General features: G+C 44.0%; 1 protein-coding gene across 1 annotated transcript in view; it reads right to left on the reverse strand.

The window, feature by feature from the left end:
- LOC306764644 (protein crumbs homolog 2-like) overlaps positions 1–19,847 on the reverse strand; it is a gene marked incomplete at both ends in the record, with an annotated part of 38,169 nt that extends 18,322 nt beyond the window's left edge. Inside the window, 6 exons of the mRNA XM_079251837.1 lie at positions 2,265–2,378; positions 2,462–2,647; positions 3,486–3,625; positions 6,196–6,391; positions 10,333–11,028; positions 19,778–19,847. Of these exons, the coding sequence (XP_079107963.1) occupies positions 2,265–2,378; positions 2,462–2,647; positions 3,486–3,625; positions 6,196–6,391; positions 10,333–11,028; positions 19,778–19,847 (1,402 nt within the window). The remainder of the gene's footprint in view (positions 1–2,264; positions 2,379–2,461; positions 2,648–3,485; positions 3,626–6,195; positions 6,392–10,332; positions 11,029–19,777) is intronic.
- Positions 19,848–20,168: the final 321 nt, after the last annotated feature.

The raw sequence follows: 20,168 nt of genomic DNA on the forward strand, positions 1-20,168 counted from the left end.
ACTCTAATGAGGATTTAATATGTTGGCTAGTCATGAAGACTAATCAGCCAGAGGAGGATTAACCCTTTATTGCCTGGCCAAAGACATTCTGAAAGGTTATAAGTTTTTCCACAGCAGTTTTTATGGACTGAAGGATCTTTCAGTGCTGCATTATGTCCAAACTGTAGGAGATGTGGCTGATTGCAGTTCATTTATTCACTTCAAATTAAGATATTTTCCTACTTCTGAGTGGTAGTGTATATGTAGCCACACAGCTTCAAAGTGGAAAACCAGAGAAATGGGCCAAAAATAAAGAATCCTGGAGCTGCAGCGTAACTTGCTGCCAACTCGCGGTTCAGTTTGAGGGTTCTGACATGAGAATGTAGTCAGACCGAAATCTCATCAGGACACGTTGGCCTTCAGGGGCTCTCCGGTCTCCAAATCCTCTGTAAACCTTTGAAACTGTTGAGTCTGAAAGTAGCTCGAACAAATATATACAAAACACAAAAACAGCTAACAGGAACAGACTCGAGTGACTTGAGAGTTTTCCAGGTAATTCTCTAAACTCCTGTCTTGTGTTTTGTGACATTTATCATGCACATTCTGGAGTTGTTGTTGCCCAGCAGCCCCCTGAGGCCGAGAAACCGCAGTTCAGAACTTTTTTGTATGGAACACTGCCTCGTGTAAAAGCCGAGCTTTGCTTTACGCGCTGCATCACAACACCTGCAACTGATCATCAACATGGTGGCTCTTTTAAGCCCTGGGATGGACTGGCAACCTGCCCAGGTGTACCTGATGATTACTAGGATAGACTCCACCTTCCCCACTATCCTTAACTGGACTGACAAAAAGGAAGGAAGGATGGATGGATGGATGGATGGATGGACAGACGGACGGATGTATGGACGGATGGACGTATGGATGGATGGATGGATGGACAGATGAACAGACGGACGGATGTATGGACGGATGGACGTATGGATGGATGGATGGATGGATGGATGGACAGATGAACAGACGGACGGATGTATGGACGGATGGACGTATGGATGGATGGATGGATGGATGGACAGATGGATGGATGGACAGATTATGGATGGATGGATGGATGGATGGACAGATGGATAGATGGACAGATGGACAGATGGATAGATGGATGGATGGATGGATAGATGGATGGATGGATGGATGGATGGATGGATGGATGGATGGATGGATGGAAGGATAGATGGATGGATAGATGGACAGATAGATGGATGGACCTACAGATGGATGGATGGCTGGATGGATGGATGGATGGATGGATGGACAGATGGATGGATGGATGGATGGATGGATGGATGGACAGATGGATGGATGGGCAGATGGACGGATGGATAGATGGATGGATGGATGGATGGATGGACGGATGGATGGATGGACAGATGGATGGATGGACAGATGGACGGATGGATAGATGGATGGATGGAAGGATGGATGGATGGATGGATGGATGGATGGACAGATGGATGGATGGACGGATGGATGGATGGAGGGATGGATCTTTTTAACACGCATCATGGTGGATTCATCAAGGAAAACCAAAAGGATATTATTGGAGTAGGTGAAGAAAATAAAGAAAGTGAGAGAGCAAGTGATTCGTCAACATTGGACAGACTTTTACAGACTGCAGAGAGCTCAGAGTAGAGGTAGGAGGCAAGGGTCTACTGACGTGAAAGTTAGCCTGATGTTGACTTATGTCAGGGGTGGGCAGCTCCGGTCCTGTAGTGTTCAGAGTTTACCTGCTGCAACACATCTTGATACCTATCAGACTTTATCAGCAGACTAGTCCAGAGCTTGACATCAAGCTTTATAAGAAATGTCACTGTGAAATCAAAAAGATGCAGAAAGTTAAATCCTGCTACTTTACATTAACATTAAACTTTACTTAACATTAAAGAATGGTGTTCTGGTCTTTATTTATTTATTTATCTATTTATTTATTTATTTTTACATTTAGTTATTCAATTTCTTTTATTTATACTCATATTAACTATTATTCTTGTATTTATTTATATATTATCTATCTATTTTATTATTTTATTTATTTATTATTATCATTTTATTCTGATTTTTTCATGTTTATGTTTTGATTTTTAATACTAAACCTAGCCGTTTAGGGTTGAAACCAACCTGGGGACGTGCACATACCACAGCTGTGTGATAAGCTAACTGAAAATATCACCTCTCCGTGGTATCTGTTGACAAAAAGCAAAGTAGGTAAAGTGATGAGATGTTTCTCCCACCTCTGAAGCCAGCTGGACACACACACTGATAAGCGTTGACCTGATCCTGACAGCTCCCTCCATGCTGACATGGAGCAGACTCACACTCGTCCACGTTGACCGAGCAGTTTTCTCCTGCAAGAGGAGAAAACAAACATGGCTTGGTCCCATTCAGGGGAGAAGACGTGTCAGGTAACTGTGGTGGGTGAGAAGCTGACCAGAGAATCCTGGCAGGCAGCGGCAGATGAAGCCAGCTGCCGCTTCGTAGCTGAAATTAGCCATGCTGAGTTCAGGAAGCGTCCCGTAGTTCTGGACATCTGAGCGCTGGAAACACTTGCCGCCGTTGTCACATGGATGCAGTTCACATTCATTAACGTCCACCTGGCAGTTCTCTCCTGTGTAACCTGAACAGACAAGCGTGAAAACATGGAAAAGTTATTGATATTATGATTACAATGATTACAATTATGAACCTGTGCAACAGAAACTCCACGGTTCCCCGTCACATACCACATCCAGTATACATGCAACATGCAAGGCTACACATCACACACAACCTGGCCCCTTCATGCATGTCTGACCTTCTCCATGTTTCTGTCTGTATCGCTGGTCCTACATGTATCCATCTCCCCATTCCTCCTGTTAGCCGTAGCGCAGTGGGACCATACTGCTTCACTTCCACACGTTAACAGCTAAAAACCCAGCAGTTCAGGCTTCCTGTCCCTCCACGGATAGACAGGATGGTCTGTACTGACTAGTTCATGGTTGTTTTCATGCTTTATTTGTTTTTTATTTCATTCATTGTTATTTAAATAACTTCAATATTTATTGTGTTTTAATCCGTGTTTTATTTTACCTATAAGCTGACCTTCACTGTCTAAAAAGGAGAATAAATAAAATGTTTATTATTATTGTTATTATTGTTGATGTTGGTAATACTACTACTACTACCACTACTACTACTACTAATAATAATAATAATAACAATGTGAATTTTAAAATTTATTTACACTGGTTTTACATGTATTATTATTATTATTATTATTATTATTATTATTATTATTATTATTATTATTAATAATAATAATAAAAATGATGATGATGATGATGATAATAATAATAATAATAACAATGTGAATTTTGAAACCCATTCACCCTGTGTACACCGGTTCCACATGAACATTTCTGATTGTCTCTGCTCCACAACATGTGGATGACGTGATGTGCTGACATGCATCGTACCTTCCCAGCAGAGACACTTGTACTGGTTCACACCATCTAAGCATGTGGCTCCATGCTGACAGGGGTCCGATGCGCATTCAGGAATATCCTCTTCACAGTGGTCGCCATGGAAACCCGTCCCATCACAGTCACACTCATATCTATGAAAAAGTCAGACTTAAGCTGTTGTCTTCAGGGAGATGAGGTGAAGCATTTTATTCTTCGTTATTTCTGTAACACAACTTCTGGAAATGGACAAAATGGACAAAAGTCTTTTTTTCCTTTAGACTTTCATAGTTTTATGAATATTATGCAAATGTAAACAAAAGAATATTGAACCAACAAAATGCTGTTGCACAGCTGGATTATATTTATACAGCATTTCACTCAAATATTAAAAGAAAAAAGAAAATAAAGATAAAAACATTTGCTTAAAGTTTTTTAATTTAAAAAAGAACAGCATATGAGGTAAATCATTGCTGATGCGTTCAAACGACGGCTAGCAGAGTAAACACTGCAGAGCGAGGCCAACACAGCGAGTCAGGCTTCACCATTCAGTCTCATCCAGCAGCATCATGAGGATGTTTTCAGACTTCTGGGACATCATCCAGCATGTTACATCCCACATTAAGCAGGAAGCAAAACAACCGGGTTTTCTGTGTGAGTGACTCTGAGTCCAGAGTCGCCACAGAGTTCCCAAGTTTAATGAAAAAACCACACAATGAGGTGTTTTCTATCCTCACTCCGGATGATTCCTATCAGTGTTACGACTGCACCAGGTATTCAGAGCAGCTCCAGGCGTGACTCATCACTATGACTGACTGGAAGGGGATTAGTTCTTATCCCAGTTCAACTTTACTGTCTGGCGTGCAGACTCAACCTGCCGCCGGGTGACGCATCGCCCTGACGGGCTCAGCCTGCAGCTCAACTCCTCTGCCATCTTCGTCTCACGTGGGAGCGAAGAAACAAACAAAACAAGCAGGAGGATTTTATTTAGTTTCTACTTTAAACCTGTTACGGCCTGAGCACATCTAAACCAGTCCCCCCAGCATCACCAGTCAACAAAAGTTTAATGTGTGGAAGGATGCTGCCGGTGATTCACACAGCTGTTTCTGGAAAGCATTTTATTTTTATTTCTGTGCTTTTTAATCACTAAAAAAGGAGCGATACAAGAGTCTAAGCTACATCTGATCTACACACACAGTATGATTCACTTTGTTACTGGTTGTTCTGGTTTGGACTGTAAGTTATCTCACGGTGCCGCGTTGTTCACACGAGGTAAACAGCATTAACAACCACAACTGTAAATAAAAACAGAATGATTTGTAAATCCCAGCAAGCCATATTTTTCAGGGAACCCTGAAATCTCCTCCATGTCCTGCAGACTAAGGGTGCATTCACATCAGGATGGTCCACTAGACCCGGTCCGACTGGGGACCCGGTCCAACTGGGGACTCGGTCCGATTGGGGACTCGGATCAGCTGTAGGGGGGTGTATCCATGCGGACCAAGATCAAGTTCGCGCTGCACTTTGTTCAAATTAGCCAAACCATTAGAATAATATATCCCCATTCCCACCGGAGGTGGCGCTGCACTAGTATTTAGCAGAAGAGAGGACCAGACCCACAAGAAGAAGAAAACTACGGTGCGAGTTAAACATGGAGACCAAACTATGGCTGTTTTGGGTTTTTATTGTGTCTTATGCAAGTATACTGCAGAAATACTCTGCAACAATGGACGCAGTATGAACACCAGACGAGGCAGAGGACCCTTAGCGCCATCGCTATGGATTTACCAACAATGCAATGCTACGCCACATGCAGGAATGACTTTTTTTTGTAGTTCGCTTCCTGTATGTGGTCTATTTGAAGACAGACCGAGTCCGCTTCTTTGGTCCAAATCAGAATTGCATTCACATTTCTCCAAACGAAGCGACTTTCTGAGCAAACAGACTCGGATTAGAGTAAAAAAGCAGATGTGAATGTGTCCTAAAGGAACCTGGATGAAGATGTGGAATAGTTTGTGGACAGCATGGACGGCGTGTCCTGCAGACTAAAGAGGAGAGGGAGCATCCAGCTTGTTATCAGCCTGCATCTCTGATGGGATGGGGTTGCATTAGTGCCGATGGCGTGGGCAGCTTCCACATCTGGGAAGCTCCATCAATGCTGGAACATCTGCTCCCATCCAGACAACGTCTCTTTCAGGGAAGACCTTCCACCATGCTGGACCACATCCTGATGGTGGAACAGGAGAACTGGTCTGCTGCAGTCCAGTTCCACCAGTACAAAACATCTGGAGCATCATAGAAGCAGAAACCAGCAACAAGGTCCAACTAGAACTGGTCCCCTCTCCTCCAGTTGTTAAAAGTAAAGATGCAACCTGGAACTACTTTTTTACAAACATGTTGCCATCTTGTCTCATCGTATTTCCCATGAAACAGTTCAAAGTCTCTGTTTCTGACACGCTGCTGATGTTCTACTGGAATTAAATATGGATTTATGTGATTTAAACATTGTTGCACCAAGTTTTTATTCACATTTCACACAGTCTTCCTCCTTTTAGCAACTGCGGACGTATTTTCTTCATATTTTATGAACGCGAACATATTTACTGTCAGTGAGACTCCAGACAATCAGTGTAAGGTGGTGTGTCTTCCTCTGACGAACCAATGGAAGCATTCATATGTGTGTGTGTGTGTGTGTGTGTGTGTGTGTGTGTGTGAGTAATCCTACCTGTTGACCCCATCTATGCACTTGCCCTCATTCAGGCACGGCGTGCTGATGCACTCATCGATGTTGATCTCACAGTCTCGACCCTGGAAACCGGCCACACACTCACACGAGTACATGGCAACGTGGTCTCTGCAGGTGGCGCCGTTCTGACAAGGACGGGTCTCACACTCATCAATTTCCACCTCACAGTTAATCCCTGCAGGGGGTCAGAGGAATGGTGGCGGTGAGCCGGAGCGTGACAGCGGCAGCACTTTACCGTACATGTAAACAGAACGATGCCCACAGCTCTAAACCATGAAGACCAGACGTGAAGCTTTTCTCACAGTTTACTGTCCACGCTGTCTGCACCAACACTTAAACACTTCACATTACAACTTTAAATCTGAGAAAATATTTTGATCATTTGTTTTATCTGATACCCAAATGAAGACTTAGTCAGTTAGGGGCAGGGTTATTACTCTGAAGAAGGATATATTTTACATTTCTAGACCATGTAAAGCCAGACAGAACAGAGCTGATCAATAATAGACTCTCCTGGACCAAATGAACCTTTAAATTTCAGCAGATTGTTTTGTTTCCCTGTTTATGCGTCTGTCATGTTCATACAAGGTGTATAAAGAAAACTTTAAACTGATACATGTTGACGAGAAGTCCGGGACAATGACATCTGTATATTTGTCATCACCGCGCTGTTTGCTCTAAATTCAATGCACATGCATCTTATAGAGGGTTTAAGGTGCATTAACTGGCTCCTTGGAGTGTGTTGAATCTCCTGCTGCTGCACACATGTCAGGAAAATGAGTCAAACTGTAATAAATTTATCATATCTCCTATGATAAGTCAGTTTAATCTTGTTTGGTTACCATGACGGTTATCCTGCAGCCAGGACAACATGAGGAGACGGAACTGTCTTTTACTGGCTATGTTTGACCACAGTGTCTGATAAGCTGGATTTTCTGTGTTAAATGAGTTTAATCTGACAACGCAACACAAGCTTAAAGCGCTCCTTCATTGTTAAAAAGTACTCTTTTTGTCCACAAGTCCTTGCAGTCAGAAGCAGAGGCTCCGCGTGAGACGCTGTGCCTGTGCAGGCGTCTCCCTGTAGAGACAAACTGCATGGACCTGGACGTTGCTGAGTGCTGCTGATCAGAGCAGAAGCTGATAAACACACACAACTTCTGCAAAATGACTGGATGTGAGACTGAATGCTGATAAAAAGTTTGCAGGTTTTTTCTACCAGCGGGAAAAGCGGCATCACCGTTGTCATGGAAACACTACCTCATGCGGGTGTCTGAGCTTTCTGGTTTGGTTTTTCTGCTGCAGTCTTTTCTGTAGTTTCTGGTGTTCGCTGTGTCTGATTCCTCCGTCTCGTTTGTCTGAATTGTTGCACCTGGGCGTGTCAGCACACCTGCAGGCCATCATCATTCCCTCCAGTATTTAAGGACTGGTGCCACGTTTAGCGGCAGATGGTTGCCAAACTTTCCAGTAGGCAGAACTGCTGCCTGCCTTATTCCCTGGTTTGGCTTGGTCTTTCTCCAGTGTTTTGTGAGTTTGCTCGGTTTAGTTTTATAGCAATAAGTCTGTTTTTTCCCTCTGTTCATCTATTTTGTCGTTGTGTTTCTGTCTGGTTCTTTAGGTCTTTAGGTTCAGTCAAATGTGACAACTGTTTTTTTTTTTAATACTGGTGCCCAACCTGGGGTCTCCAAAGTCCACAGGGGTCGATGAGGCTTTACCTGCGTTTTCTTTGCATTTGTTCGCAAAATAAGTGATATTTGTAAGTTTTGACATACACAATGCATTCCTCAAGGTTTTGCAAGAATTGTGGCTTAAGTAGCGACCACATAGCGTTATTTGGGCTTTTCTACTTGCTGCGGAGCATTTGCTGAGGTTTTTTTTTTTTTTTTTAAACTTTTCTCCCTCATTTTCTTTTCAAAACTCTGAAATTTGCCGTTTGTCCCACACCGCGCCATATTTACTGGAAATGAACTGGTCACGACCCCCTCCAGGGACGCGTGAATGTGATAAGTGTTTCCATTACAGCTTTTCTGTACAGTATATTTATATGTTGAAACAACTGAAAAACCACCTCACGAAAAAAAAACGATTTAGTGACATTTGAGATTTTTTTTCGACATGTGGGTGTTTCCATTAGCGTTTATTTTTCTATTGCGATATTTAGTTTTGTACAAGTCTAGGTGTGGAAATGCATCTTTTGACGGCAGAGAGCCTGTGTGATTGTTAAGGTTAAGGCCACAACGACTTGAATGAATACACTTCCACAGAAATTTGACCATTTCATCTAACCAGGTCCCAGTTTTAATAAATGGGGAGAGCGGGCTTAAAATCTGTTTTACACCACTGTAAGACATATTCATGGTCAGATTTTTCTTATATACTATACTTTCTATAGTAGCCACATCTCGTGCATCAGTGGGGTTAGGTGAGGTCTGGTGGAGCTATGCTAGTGGAATAATTAATTCTACTCTGGTGCCCTTAATATTTATGTTATTTATTTATTTAGTCTTACATGATTTCATTAATTTCATTGTCTGCAAAGCACAGCGGTGCAGATGAGTGGTCCTGTTTAAAACAGAACACAACTTCACAGGTATCTTTAACTTTTCTTGCATGACAGGGCAGGACTCAACCAGAGTGCATCAGTTTTGGCTGGAAGCTAGCGAATGAAAGCATTACAGCACGGCAGAGGGGGCAATTCCTGGCCCAGAAAGTAAAAGTCCTGTCCAGCTGCTGTTCCAACCAGTCACCAAACAAGCTGAATTTATTTGCCAGGTAAACGAGCCTGTTAGAGAAAACACCTGTTCTCAATGTACCAGTAGATCCAAAAACATGGCAGGACTTTTACTCTCTGGACCAGGAATTGCCGCCTCTGCAGCACGGTACGTTGGAGTCACTGGTTTAGTAAGTGCATCTGCATCAGGAACACTGAAACTAAAAACTAGCAAATGTAAACAGGATGGCTTAAAGACTGAGAGGGTCTTGGCTACAGACTGGAAAATGAGGCGGAGCTGGATATTGGATGGGGCTGTCCAACACCGCCCCCTCAACATTTTGATTGGTGGCCATCACTAACCTTAACCCCTAATGCCCATTGCCCATAACCACGCCCACTTGACATCCAACTCCGCCCATTGTCTAGCCCCACCCCATTTTCCAGGCAACGGGGGTTATTGAAAAGACTGGGAAATGACAACTGCTGGGATGGAAAGAACTGAAGACTAACACGACTATCACAGCACCATAACACAATGAACTGGGAATGAACCAAGGAAAACCTGCCACTTAAAAATAGGACTGATTACACAATAGCAAGTAGGTGTGAGTATTAGAGCTGTTGTTGGGGACCAGGAGGTAAACTGAACAGATGCAACCTTCACAAGAGGATAAAATCTACTCAATAAAACAGGAAACAACACTGAGGACTCGAACAGTAAAGACCAGAAGCCACAGAACAAGCTACAGTAGCAGAGTTAACCAACAACCTGCTGATCATGGCAGCAATAACCTCATGTCACACCAGATTAGGAAGCTGTGGTTGTGTTATAGAGGTGGTAAGGCAGCCTAAATACACATTCCCAATGAAAACTTTGGTCTGTTGAATTACTTGGAAAGAATGGTGCATATGTTTGGCAAACACTGTTGGGAAGTTTATGGATGACATTGTAAAGTGAAGTGGTAGAACAGGGGTGCCCCAGTCTGGTCGTCGAGATCTACTACCCTGCAACTTTAAGATGCATCCCTTCAACACACCTGAATCATTCATTCATTCATTTTCCTAACCGCTAAGTCTGATGAAGGGTTGCAGGGAAGCTGGAGCCTATCCCAGCAGCCTGTGGGTGAAAGGCAAGATACACCCTGGACAGCTTGCCAGTCCGTCGCCCCTGAATCAAATAGCAGAATTCTCTCTTCTGACATGCATTTGATTCAGGTGTGTTCGATAAGGGTTGCATCTAAAAGTTGCAGGATGGTAAATGTCAAGGTTCGAACTTGCTAGAAGGTCTTTTGTTATCATAATTTGTCTTCAAGTACACGGACTGCGACGTGTAAAATGCAGTTCTGACAGAATTGGTGAAAACGGTGCCGTTTAGCAGCGTTGGCCTGCATAAGTCAGCGTCTTACCTTTAAAACCCGGGGCGCATTTGCAAGCGTAATGATCCACCTCATCCAGGCAGGTGCCATTGTTTTGGCAGGGTCTGGAGGCACACTCATTGATGTCCAGGTCACAGTGGTAACCCTGAAATCCAGGCACACAGAAACACTGGTAACCGTTGTTGCCATCCTTACAGATGGCTCCGTTCTGGCAGGGTTCAGACTGGCACTCATCAATATTCTCCTCACAGTTGCTGCCCTGGAATCCAGCAGCACACTGGCATTGATGTCCAGTGTCAGGGATGTCCATACACGTGCCACCATTCTGGCATGTTTCCACTAAACAAGTGGTCACATTATCCTGGCAGTCGTCCCCTCCCAGTCCGAGGGGACAGTGGCAGGAAAAGTCATTGAATCCATCAACACAGTAGGACTTTAGCCCCCCGCAGGGGTTGCTCTGGCATTCATCCAGGTCCTCGTCGCACCTGAGCCCAGTGAAGCCATCTGGGCAGTGGCAGGTGAACTCATCAGTCCCAAGTTTGCTGGTGCAGTTTGTACAAGCCTCCATCAAACAGGCATCATACAGATCGTCACAGTGTTTGCCCATGTACCACACGGGCCCTTTGGGGCACAAACACATGTAGTCACCCAGGTGGTCGAAACACGTCGCGCCGTTGTTACAGGGAGATGATAAACACTTGTCTGCTGCTGCTGTGCACAGTAGGCCTGCATGGAAGGAAGGAAACAGGAAAAATACTGTTAAAAAAAGAAATAAAATCATATTTTTGAAGCAAATGAACATCCAGACATTTGTATCTAAAATACTACGGATGTTCATCGGTAGTATTTGACCCAAAAGGAGCGGATACAGGTGAAACAGAAGATGTTTAAAGACTGACCCCTGAGGGACTCAAGTCATGGCCCCTCGCTCAGATTAACAGCTGCCGATCGTAACAAAAATCCTCTGAGTCAGACCTCTTCAATGCGGCCCAGAACCAACGTCTATCTGGACCAGTTTATGTCAAAGAATAAAGATAATAATCAAGAACCTTCAGTTATTCTACGCTGATTAAGTCGCCTACAATCCTACAGTTGAGCAGACCATGAATGTAACACCAGCGTGTTGTTGTGTTTTGAAGCTGTAAGAGTAGCGCTAGCAAGCATGTCGCTCTCTGTCCCAAAACGCAAAATTGACAAAAAAAACCTGCAGATTTACCACCACCCTGACGATAAGTATTTGTTTATTTTGCCGTCACATTCGAGCACCAAACCGATGTGTTTAATATGCAATGAGTGTGTGGCGGTGTGTAAAGAGTATCATGTGAGGAGGCTCCACATCGAGAAGTTTAGTTTGATTGGACCTTTTTATGTTAAAAGTTGGGAGAAAAACAGGTTCTGACTGGAATTTTCATTATTTTATTTTGTCATTGTCATGTGGGACTGAATTTAAAACAGAAAAATTAATAAACTACTTACTTCTCAAAATGTAATTGTATCATTCATTTTGACTGATTTATTTTACCTTTCCTTATGTGTGGGCTCTGATCATTTTTTTATGTGAAAATTTGGCCCACCTGAACATCTAATTGAGTAGCCCTGCTCTAAGTAGTGCTAAAGGTGGGTTTTTACACACGATAACCAGCATGAACCAGATCCAGACTGGAACCAATGCAATTAGCTTCTTTCCACATGTCCAACAGCATGTCGTCAGGATTAAAACACACTTTAATGTCTATACTTTGTTACAAAGTCCCATGTCTGTAGGTGACCCCCCACCCCTAAGCGTTGCGTGTATTAGGGCTCGTAGAGCTCATGGCCTTTGGAGGTGCTTAGAAACCAATCAGCTGATAAAGAATTACAATCACCTCTTTTCTCTGGACTTCAGGTCCCAGCAGATGGTGCGAAACGTAAACGTAAGACATGTCTGTGTGAGCAGGTGAGAGTTTGCTTCATGAGCATTTCTTCTACCCACAAAATGCCAAGTTCTTTTAGAGTTTTTCAAACTTCTTTACGAGTATTTGGAGGGTAGTTTAGGTACGTGTCCCGGTCCAAACAGACAAAAAAGCAGGCTTACAGAAGACAAACACTCTGCAGAGGATAAGACCTCCAGGATCTTCCCCCATCAGGGGTTTTAACGTCTCAAGGCGAGAATTCTGCGTAATTTCACTGTTTTTCCAGGATTGATGTGTTGTAATCTATTTCACATCCAGATTAAAGTCTGCATAATTCTGGTTGGATGACCGATTGAAAGAATCTCTGCTGCAACAGGAAGTTGTAACCAGAAGAGAAAACAAGCTTATCGGGCCTCACAGAGGTGTTATGGATTACCTGATATGACTGATCAGACTGGGAAACGTCACCGCAGCAGCAGGAAATTTAGAGCTTAAAAACTCAACTGCTTCACCAGCACAGAGTCAGATGGTTTTACTTTATCTTTTCTGGCTTTGTAAAGGTCTTTTCTTGACCTTAAGAGAGATAAAACTCTGTGTTTATCAAGCAGAGTGACTGTGACACCTTCCTCCTGCTCCTAACAAGGTGTTTTATCTTTCCCACTTCCAGGAAGGTCTGGAGCAGAGTCGCCGTTACTGCAGGGCGGGGTGGAATAAAAACCTTCCAATTAACTGGCAGACAATGTTTATTCCCTCCATATAACACCCACATTTCCCTCTGTAACCACTTTTACACCTCCTCTTCCTTTCACACACCATCACCTCCACCTTCCTCCCACTTCTCCTCCTGACTCTCCGTACCTGAGAAACCCTCAGATGTGTTGCCTTGTTTGCACTTCTTCTGGTGTTGTTTGAGTTTGAATTATTTAAACTGGAATAAAACTGGTGTTTGTGAAGCGCAGAAACTTCTCTGAAACGCGGAGTCTTTGGAGTAAGTATGCATGCAGATTGTGACGTGATGAGCTTTAAGGATGGTGTGTTTTGCTCCCTTCTCCCTCCTTATCTCCTCCCATGCTGTGATGTCTTTTCCAGCCATTCCTTTAGTCTTACGTCATCTAGTCTATCCAGTACCTCGTTCACCTCTTTTTAAGATCTAATACACTTTATTTCTTTTGTATCATTGTTTTCTTCCCCCGTCTTGTCAGAGAGCGTCCAGATGATCCTCTCCAGGAGCGCGGCGAGGCGGAAAGCAGCGGGACGGAGCTATCCTGCTCCGCAGCTGCAACCTCACCAGTCCTGTCGAAGCGGCCTTACAGGCTTTCCTCACTCTTCACCCCTTCATCCAAACCCAATCAAGCCCTCACACATTCCAGGGAGCTGATAGCGGCTCCTCCCACAGACACCCACCCACCCAGCCTCATCACAAAGCACTTCATGGATCATGGTTATGTCCAGACGGGGTTGATCCTGGCACTGACTGGTACCAGCTGTAACACTGAGCAGAGCTGCTGCCTGTTAGCAGGTAGAGTATCTCCGGACGCTGTCCAGAGACCCCCGCATGAAGGGGTGTGTTATCAGTCCCCCAGCTGAGTTAATCCACATGTAAAGCTTTTGTTTTATCTCTCCTGTTAAAAGCTTGACGGTCATTTAACGAGTAGATTTTAAAACCAGTTCTTCAGGTCGGAAAGTTGACTTAACGGCAGATATGATGAGGTATGAGTATGATGACTGATAAAACAAAGGAGCTGCGCATAAAAAGGAATCACCAGGAGCAACATAAGGCTGGAAAAGTGACTGCTACAGATCTACAAAGCAGAACTTTATCAAGTAAGAAGATAAAATGACAACAAGTCATGATGAGTGCATACGTATAAAAGGAGCATTTCAGTGGCAGAGTCTCTCAGGTGGACACAGCTCCACCAGGCTACAACAGAGGAATAAATTCAGGAAAATGCTCCATAAAACATAAAACTGAAAGCATGAAGATGTTTCAAATCATCAGAAGATTCAGAGAACCAGAAGGAATCTCTGTGCGCAGACGACAAGGCTAAATGTCAGAACCGGGAGATGGTGATCCGGGGCAGACATGATTCTCTGCTGGAAATCCCTGCATGGAGTCAGGAAGACGCAGTTCACCAGTAAATCCACCGTGCACTTTGCTTCGGACGCACCGATCTGGAGCAAAGTGGGAATGGTTCAGAAACAAGCAGGTTAATCAGATTTCTAAAGACTGACATGTTGTTTCTCCTCTGAGTGTAAAACATGAAACTCTTTCTGGCTTTATTCACATCCTACCGTCTCCCATCTCTCTGGGAGTCAGGCCTGTATTCCCAGGATGATCACACTTTGATGAGGTTTTACTGGCAGCGCTTCTCATCCAGAGCGCCACATTAATCCCTTCTGGAGCTTCAGACCGACTGAAAACTTCAGATTCCCTTTAAGCTAACGGATCAACTTTAGTTTTAGCGAAGCGTCTGCAGGTTTCTCCTCCACCTGAAGCATATTTTCAGCATTTTCTTCGCTATTTCTAATCATATTTTGAACTGTTTTGCTCCTGAACGATCAGAAATGTTGTTTTGTGAAGCTCATTGTTTGCTGAAGCAGGACTCTTAATGTCTTCGCTCTGCAGTTGCAGACTTTTAGTAATGTCATTTGTGTAACAATAACTCACTGGATCAGTATTATCATTTCCTCTGCTGTCACTGGCAGCTCTAATCTCTTCCTGTTACCATGGAGACGTCTTTACGATTTCTCTGATGATAATGAAGCTGTACCTAGACACCCTTCACACAACTAAGCTCTCCGTTGTTTCATAGTTGTAGAAAAGAAGGGAAAATTATTATATATCTGTTAACTGGGATCGCATGTTCACTGCGGCACAAACGACACAGAACGGTACATTTCTGACTGGACGCCAAGCAGAAACCCAGACCAGGACCAGACCTTTAATACTTAACGGATTATGAAACTGAAGTGATCATCTCATGTCAAACAAAATTAGTAAAATCAAACAGTTAATGATCATTTGTTCACATGGGATGATGGTGCCTTTACGGGTTTAATGCTGCACCCTTCCGGCTGTATAAATGCTGCATCCTGATCTGGAACGTGGTGCTGTGTGTTAAAATGATCCTCAGTTGTTGCTACAGGGTCGCATTCATGTTCATCTGATACCAAAATGTTTCACAGGTTTGTTTGTTCAAAGTCTGTTTTACTTCATTAATTTATTCCACATAGCAGAATAAAGATGACAGTTTTTCTGCCCAGCAGAGGATCTGAAACAGGAACTACAACATGACCTGCTTTGTGGTATGGCTGATGTAAGAGATCCTGCACTAAAGAGTTTTTGTTTTTTGGGGAGTTATGATGCAATAAAAGAAAACTTTGATTCGTGGATTTATTGATATTCTTTCCTCCACCCTATCCCAGGACGGTGCTTTATGCACGCTGTAAGTGCTGCTGATGTAGAACAATCATATGCCTCTTCTCCATTAGTACCAGCTCGTCTCAACTTAACTCGCCTCAACTGGTCACAGCTTGGTTCTGTTTCTTTTCCATCACAGTTTAGTACCAGGTCTAAAAGGGGCGGGGTTTGTGTCAAATCGCTGTGACGTCAGTGATGTGCACGACAAGCTCTACAACAACACAGGACCGGGAGGAAATCTGTTACTTGGTCTGCGGCTCGCCAGTCGCTGACCATATATCGTTTCCATTTTTTTGGAACCACTTCCAGTCTCGTCTGTTTGATCCACTCCAACCATTGTGGTCCTTGACCTGCTGATAGTCACTTTGGAGCTTTTTCAGCTTCTCTTGACGCAGCTGAAAACTCCGTTGCTAGCCGTAGACGTTGAGTCAGAAAGCTCTTGTCGCTCCATCTAGTTCCCTCTGTATCCTTTCATCAGCAGCCAAAAAAAGAAATGTCTCCACCTCAGCGTTGGACCACAGAACAGACTTTTGTTGGGCCATTACGTGTCACGTAATGTAAACAACTTGCGAGTTGGAGTCACTCTTCCTGTGATGTCACTCCCGGACCTCTGATTGGCCGCGCCCCTGACCAATAGCGGCATGCAGTCTGGCCACATCACACACAACCCGACTCAGATCGCTTAAACCCTGGGCTGAGGAGGTACCGGTAAACGGGTTCAAAAGCCGATTGGAAAACCCTACAAACCGAGCCGAGGCGAGTTAAGTTGAGAACAGCTGATACAAATGGAAAAGGGCCAGTAGACTGTGAAAGATGGACGACGCCTCTGGAAACCCCCAATTATGCTATTAAATTACTTCTGAAAAGATGAAAAATAATTCACTTCTCCAAAGTTGTTAAACCTGACCGAATAAATATTTATTTATTTTTTTTGTACCAGGCTTTAGTTCCCCCCTCATCCACTAGGGGCTTCAAAACAAAAAAGACCAACTTCACAGCAGAAATAATAATGTTTAGAGCCTGGTACAAAAAACATTTTAGGTTTAATATGTCAGGTTTATCTTCATTACAACTGTGGAGGGAGTGAATTTTTTTTCAAACTTCTCCGTTTAGAAGTAATTTCATCTCGAAGTTTGGCATAATTGAAAGCGTGTCCTGTTGATTGACAGGTACCCGATCCCCTGCTTCAAGAAGAAGGATTGTAGAACCGCAGGTTTTAGCTGGTTAACAGCATGACTCAGCTTTAGCCTGCTTATCTTCGTTAGCTGGTTAGCTCCTGTTAGCTCGGTTAGCTCTTAGCTACATGCAGGTCGGAGTTGGCTCGATGTCAATCATCCACCCCATGCTCACAGCTTCCGTCTTCCATTCAGCTCTTCAGAAACCTACAGATGACGTCACTGAGGCTCCGTCCATCTTTTATCTACAGTCTATGTTTGTTGCTACAGAACAACATATATTTTCATGCTGCATTTACTTCCACTTGGACATCTGAAATTTCCCTGAGTGTTAGTTTATTCTGAATAATTTTTGGAATCTAACTCTTTATTCTCAGGTAGCACTTGGAAAAGCTCCCCCACCGACACCTCAAATCACTCCTTTGCCAAACAGAAGCAAATGATTATTTTTATTTGTAAAATGAATGATTTCTGCTGCGATGGACTGGTGAGCTGTCCAGGGTGTACCCTGCCTTTGGCCCAAAGACTGCTGGGATAGGCTCCAGCTTCCCCAGGACCCTTCATCGGACTTAGCGGTTAGGATGATGCATGAATGAAGGAATGAATGATTTCTGTTCTGGAGCCTTGTTGTCGCCCCAAAAACACATTTTCTTAGCATGTGAAAACTCTGTAGTTGTACAAAGTCTCAGCTGATTGTCCGATAGATACGATTTTTTAGAACCAAGTTGTGATGTTGGATAAAAACTATACCAGTCGTTACGTGTTACAAAGTGCTAATCAATACTGCTGATTTCTTAACTTACTCTTCAAATATGTCACAACTTTTATGAAATAACGTAAAGTAAAAAAAAATAAAATAAAAATAAAACCCTCAAAAGGACACAAAACATTTTTTTCATGACATTTTCTCTGCTTCTGATCCGTGAAAGGGACACGGTTACATTTGGATGCTCACACTCATCCTTGCTATACGTTATAGCTTACACACACATACATATTCTCATTCACTAACACACACTGTTATTCAACCCTGGCAATCCTGCCATCTCCACCTAAAACAGGTTTTATGGAGAAAAGATCAACTGTAACTGGACATTTGGAGAGGTTTTGTTGCAGCAGCATGGCCTCATGGGTAAACTGCATCACGATTGGCCTGAAATGAGTGTTTGCTAAATGTGCAGTTCTGATTGTAGCCTGGAATCGTAGCATCATTCGCTCCCCGATGGTGTATAACATGTAGGTACTTGGAGCTGAGTAGAGTAGTTGTCATGACCTGCCGTGGATGTCCGCGCCAGCGGCTTCACCGCCATGCTTTAGTGTTTACTTCAAGCTTTTCCAAGTTCGTTATCCTGCAGGTGCTCCTGATGATTCTTTGCTTAGTTTCCTGACAGCCTGTTTTCTGTTGCTTTTCTTTACAGAAGAAGCAGCTGGTTGTCTGTTTTCCCAGTTTCAGTTGTAGTTGTTACTGCTGTCTTTTGTGTCTTTCCTCCAACCCCCCTCCACACCGTTACTCCTTCTGACAGGTTTAAATATGTAATTCAGCAATAAAAAAAACTAAAGACTAAGTCTGAAGAATCAAAGCTTCATTTCCTTTAAATCCACTAAACTCTCCCTGGCAAAGTGAATGTCTTACAAACAGCACAGCCAAAGAATCAGATTTAGTGTCAGCAGGTGAAAAACAACCTGCTGAAGGGAGTGGGAGTGGGGCGTACAGAGAGTCTGGTGGCAGGAGGAGGAGGCAGGAACGCTGTGAATCAGAGAAAGGGAAGCCCCTGGCCAACACACCAGCTGAGTTCAGAGGAATGTTCCTGAATCACTGCGAGCTCCGCCGGGGTTCAGCTTTGTCTCCAGAGGCTCCGCAGCAGGTGGCTGCTTGGCTTTATGCTAAAAAATGCACAAATCCTCCGTGACTCAGTGGCTGTGCGACACAGAGACTTTTGTCTCCTGTGGGACGCATCACAGAGCTTTGTGTCTAGTTTGGAGTCAAAATGCTGTGATTGATTTAAACTTCGTTAAACTGAACTCTTTCTGAGTCGTCTGATAAGTTCAGCACAATAAGTTGGATTAATGAGCGGTTTTCTGGTTTTAGTGCATCTGTGCAGATCTTAACAGTGAAACGTTTGTGTGGCTGCGTTTCAGCTCCCAGCAGAGCAGACTGAGCAGAAATCGGTCAGTCTGGCCGTGACAGGCCGACCTGCCAACTGCACTTGTCTCCTCGTTCCTGGCATCTGTAGATGATGGCGTGTACAGTGAGAGGCCTGCAGGGACGATATGGAGATTTTTACCTCCATTTTAAAGCTGTTGTTGTTTACCAGGCTCAACAACAATCCAGCATGAGTTCAGCTTTTCAAGTTGCTTTTAAACTTTGTTTCCTCGACTTGAGGCAGATTTTCTTCTTTCTCGGCCTGCCGTGTACGTCCTCTGCTTCTTCTTTAAATCGTTAGAGCAGAGACCTCTTTCCATGCTCCTTAATGCCCACCGACCCCTCCATTCAAAGGAGACAAAAAAGCTGTGCAGCCGGACGCTCAGCTCGTTACTATGGTGATCGTTAACAATGCCACCCCCAGCCAATCCCTGTGGCTGGTGTGCCACCACTTAAACAAGCTTCAGACGCCTCACACAAATGAAGGTCGCGGGAAAAATGGGTCAACAGGGCTTCATAAGGTTGCTGGGGTTGACTTACCACCCCCACCCACACACCCCCCGACACGCCCCGACCCTGGAGGGGGCACATGCAGCATGGAAGTTTTAGGGGAAGCAGAAACTTAGATAACATTTTGTTATTTTGTACTAAATAATTGAACTTTTTGTTGAATGGGTTGATGTTCCAGCATCACGGTCGTCATATGAGCACCAAGCAGGACTGCACACATGCACTTCACACTGTAAAGCTGTCATCTGGGACTGAAAATGTGAATTAAAACTGAATATTCAGACACTCAGCTCAGGCACAACGCAGCGGTGGGGCTGCTGTGGGGGGAACTTACCCAGTTTGAACATCATCATGGTGATGAGCACCGTCCTCTGATACCTGGACCAAACTCTTCCAAACTCCATGTTCAACAGGCTGCTGATGTCTCCAGTCAGTGGAAAGGGATGCTATCAGTCTGCAGGGTGTCCATGCAGCACTCTGCAGCTGTCCACACACACCGCTCCACGCTAGCTGCTGGGACGGAGCTCCATGCCGGACCACTCAGATTCTCAGTCTGTCTCAGAGTGCCTTCCAGTGTTTGTATGTGAGTGTATGAGCCTCTCATGGGACCAAGCAGGGATGGAGTAAAGCAGAGTAATCACCCCAGCAGAGACTGAGGGGTGGAAAACACGGCATGGACTCCAGGACTGGACACGGTCCTGACGCTCACTTAAACCCGGAGGTAG

Source organism: Telmatherina bonti, assembly GCF_933228915.1.
Source record: "Telmatherina bonti genome assembly, chromosome: 13".
In the NCBI taxonomy this organism is placed as follows: Eukaryota; Metazoa; Chordata; class Actinopteri; order Atheriniformes; family Telmatherinidae; genus Telmatherina; species Telmatherina bonti.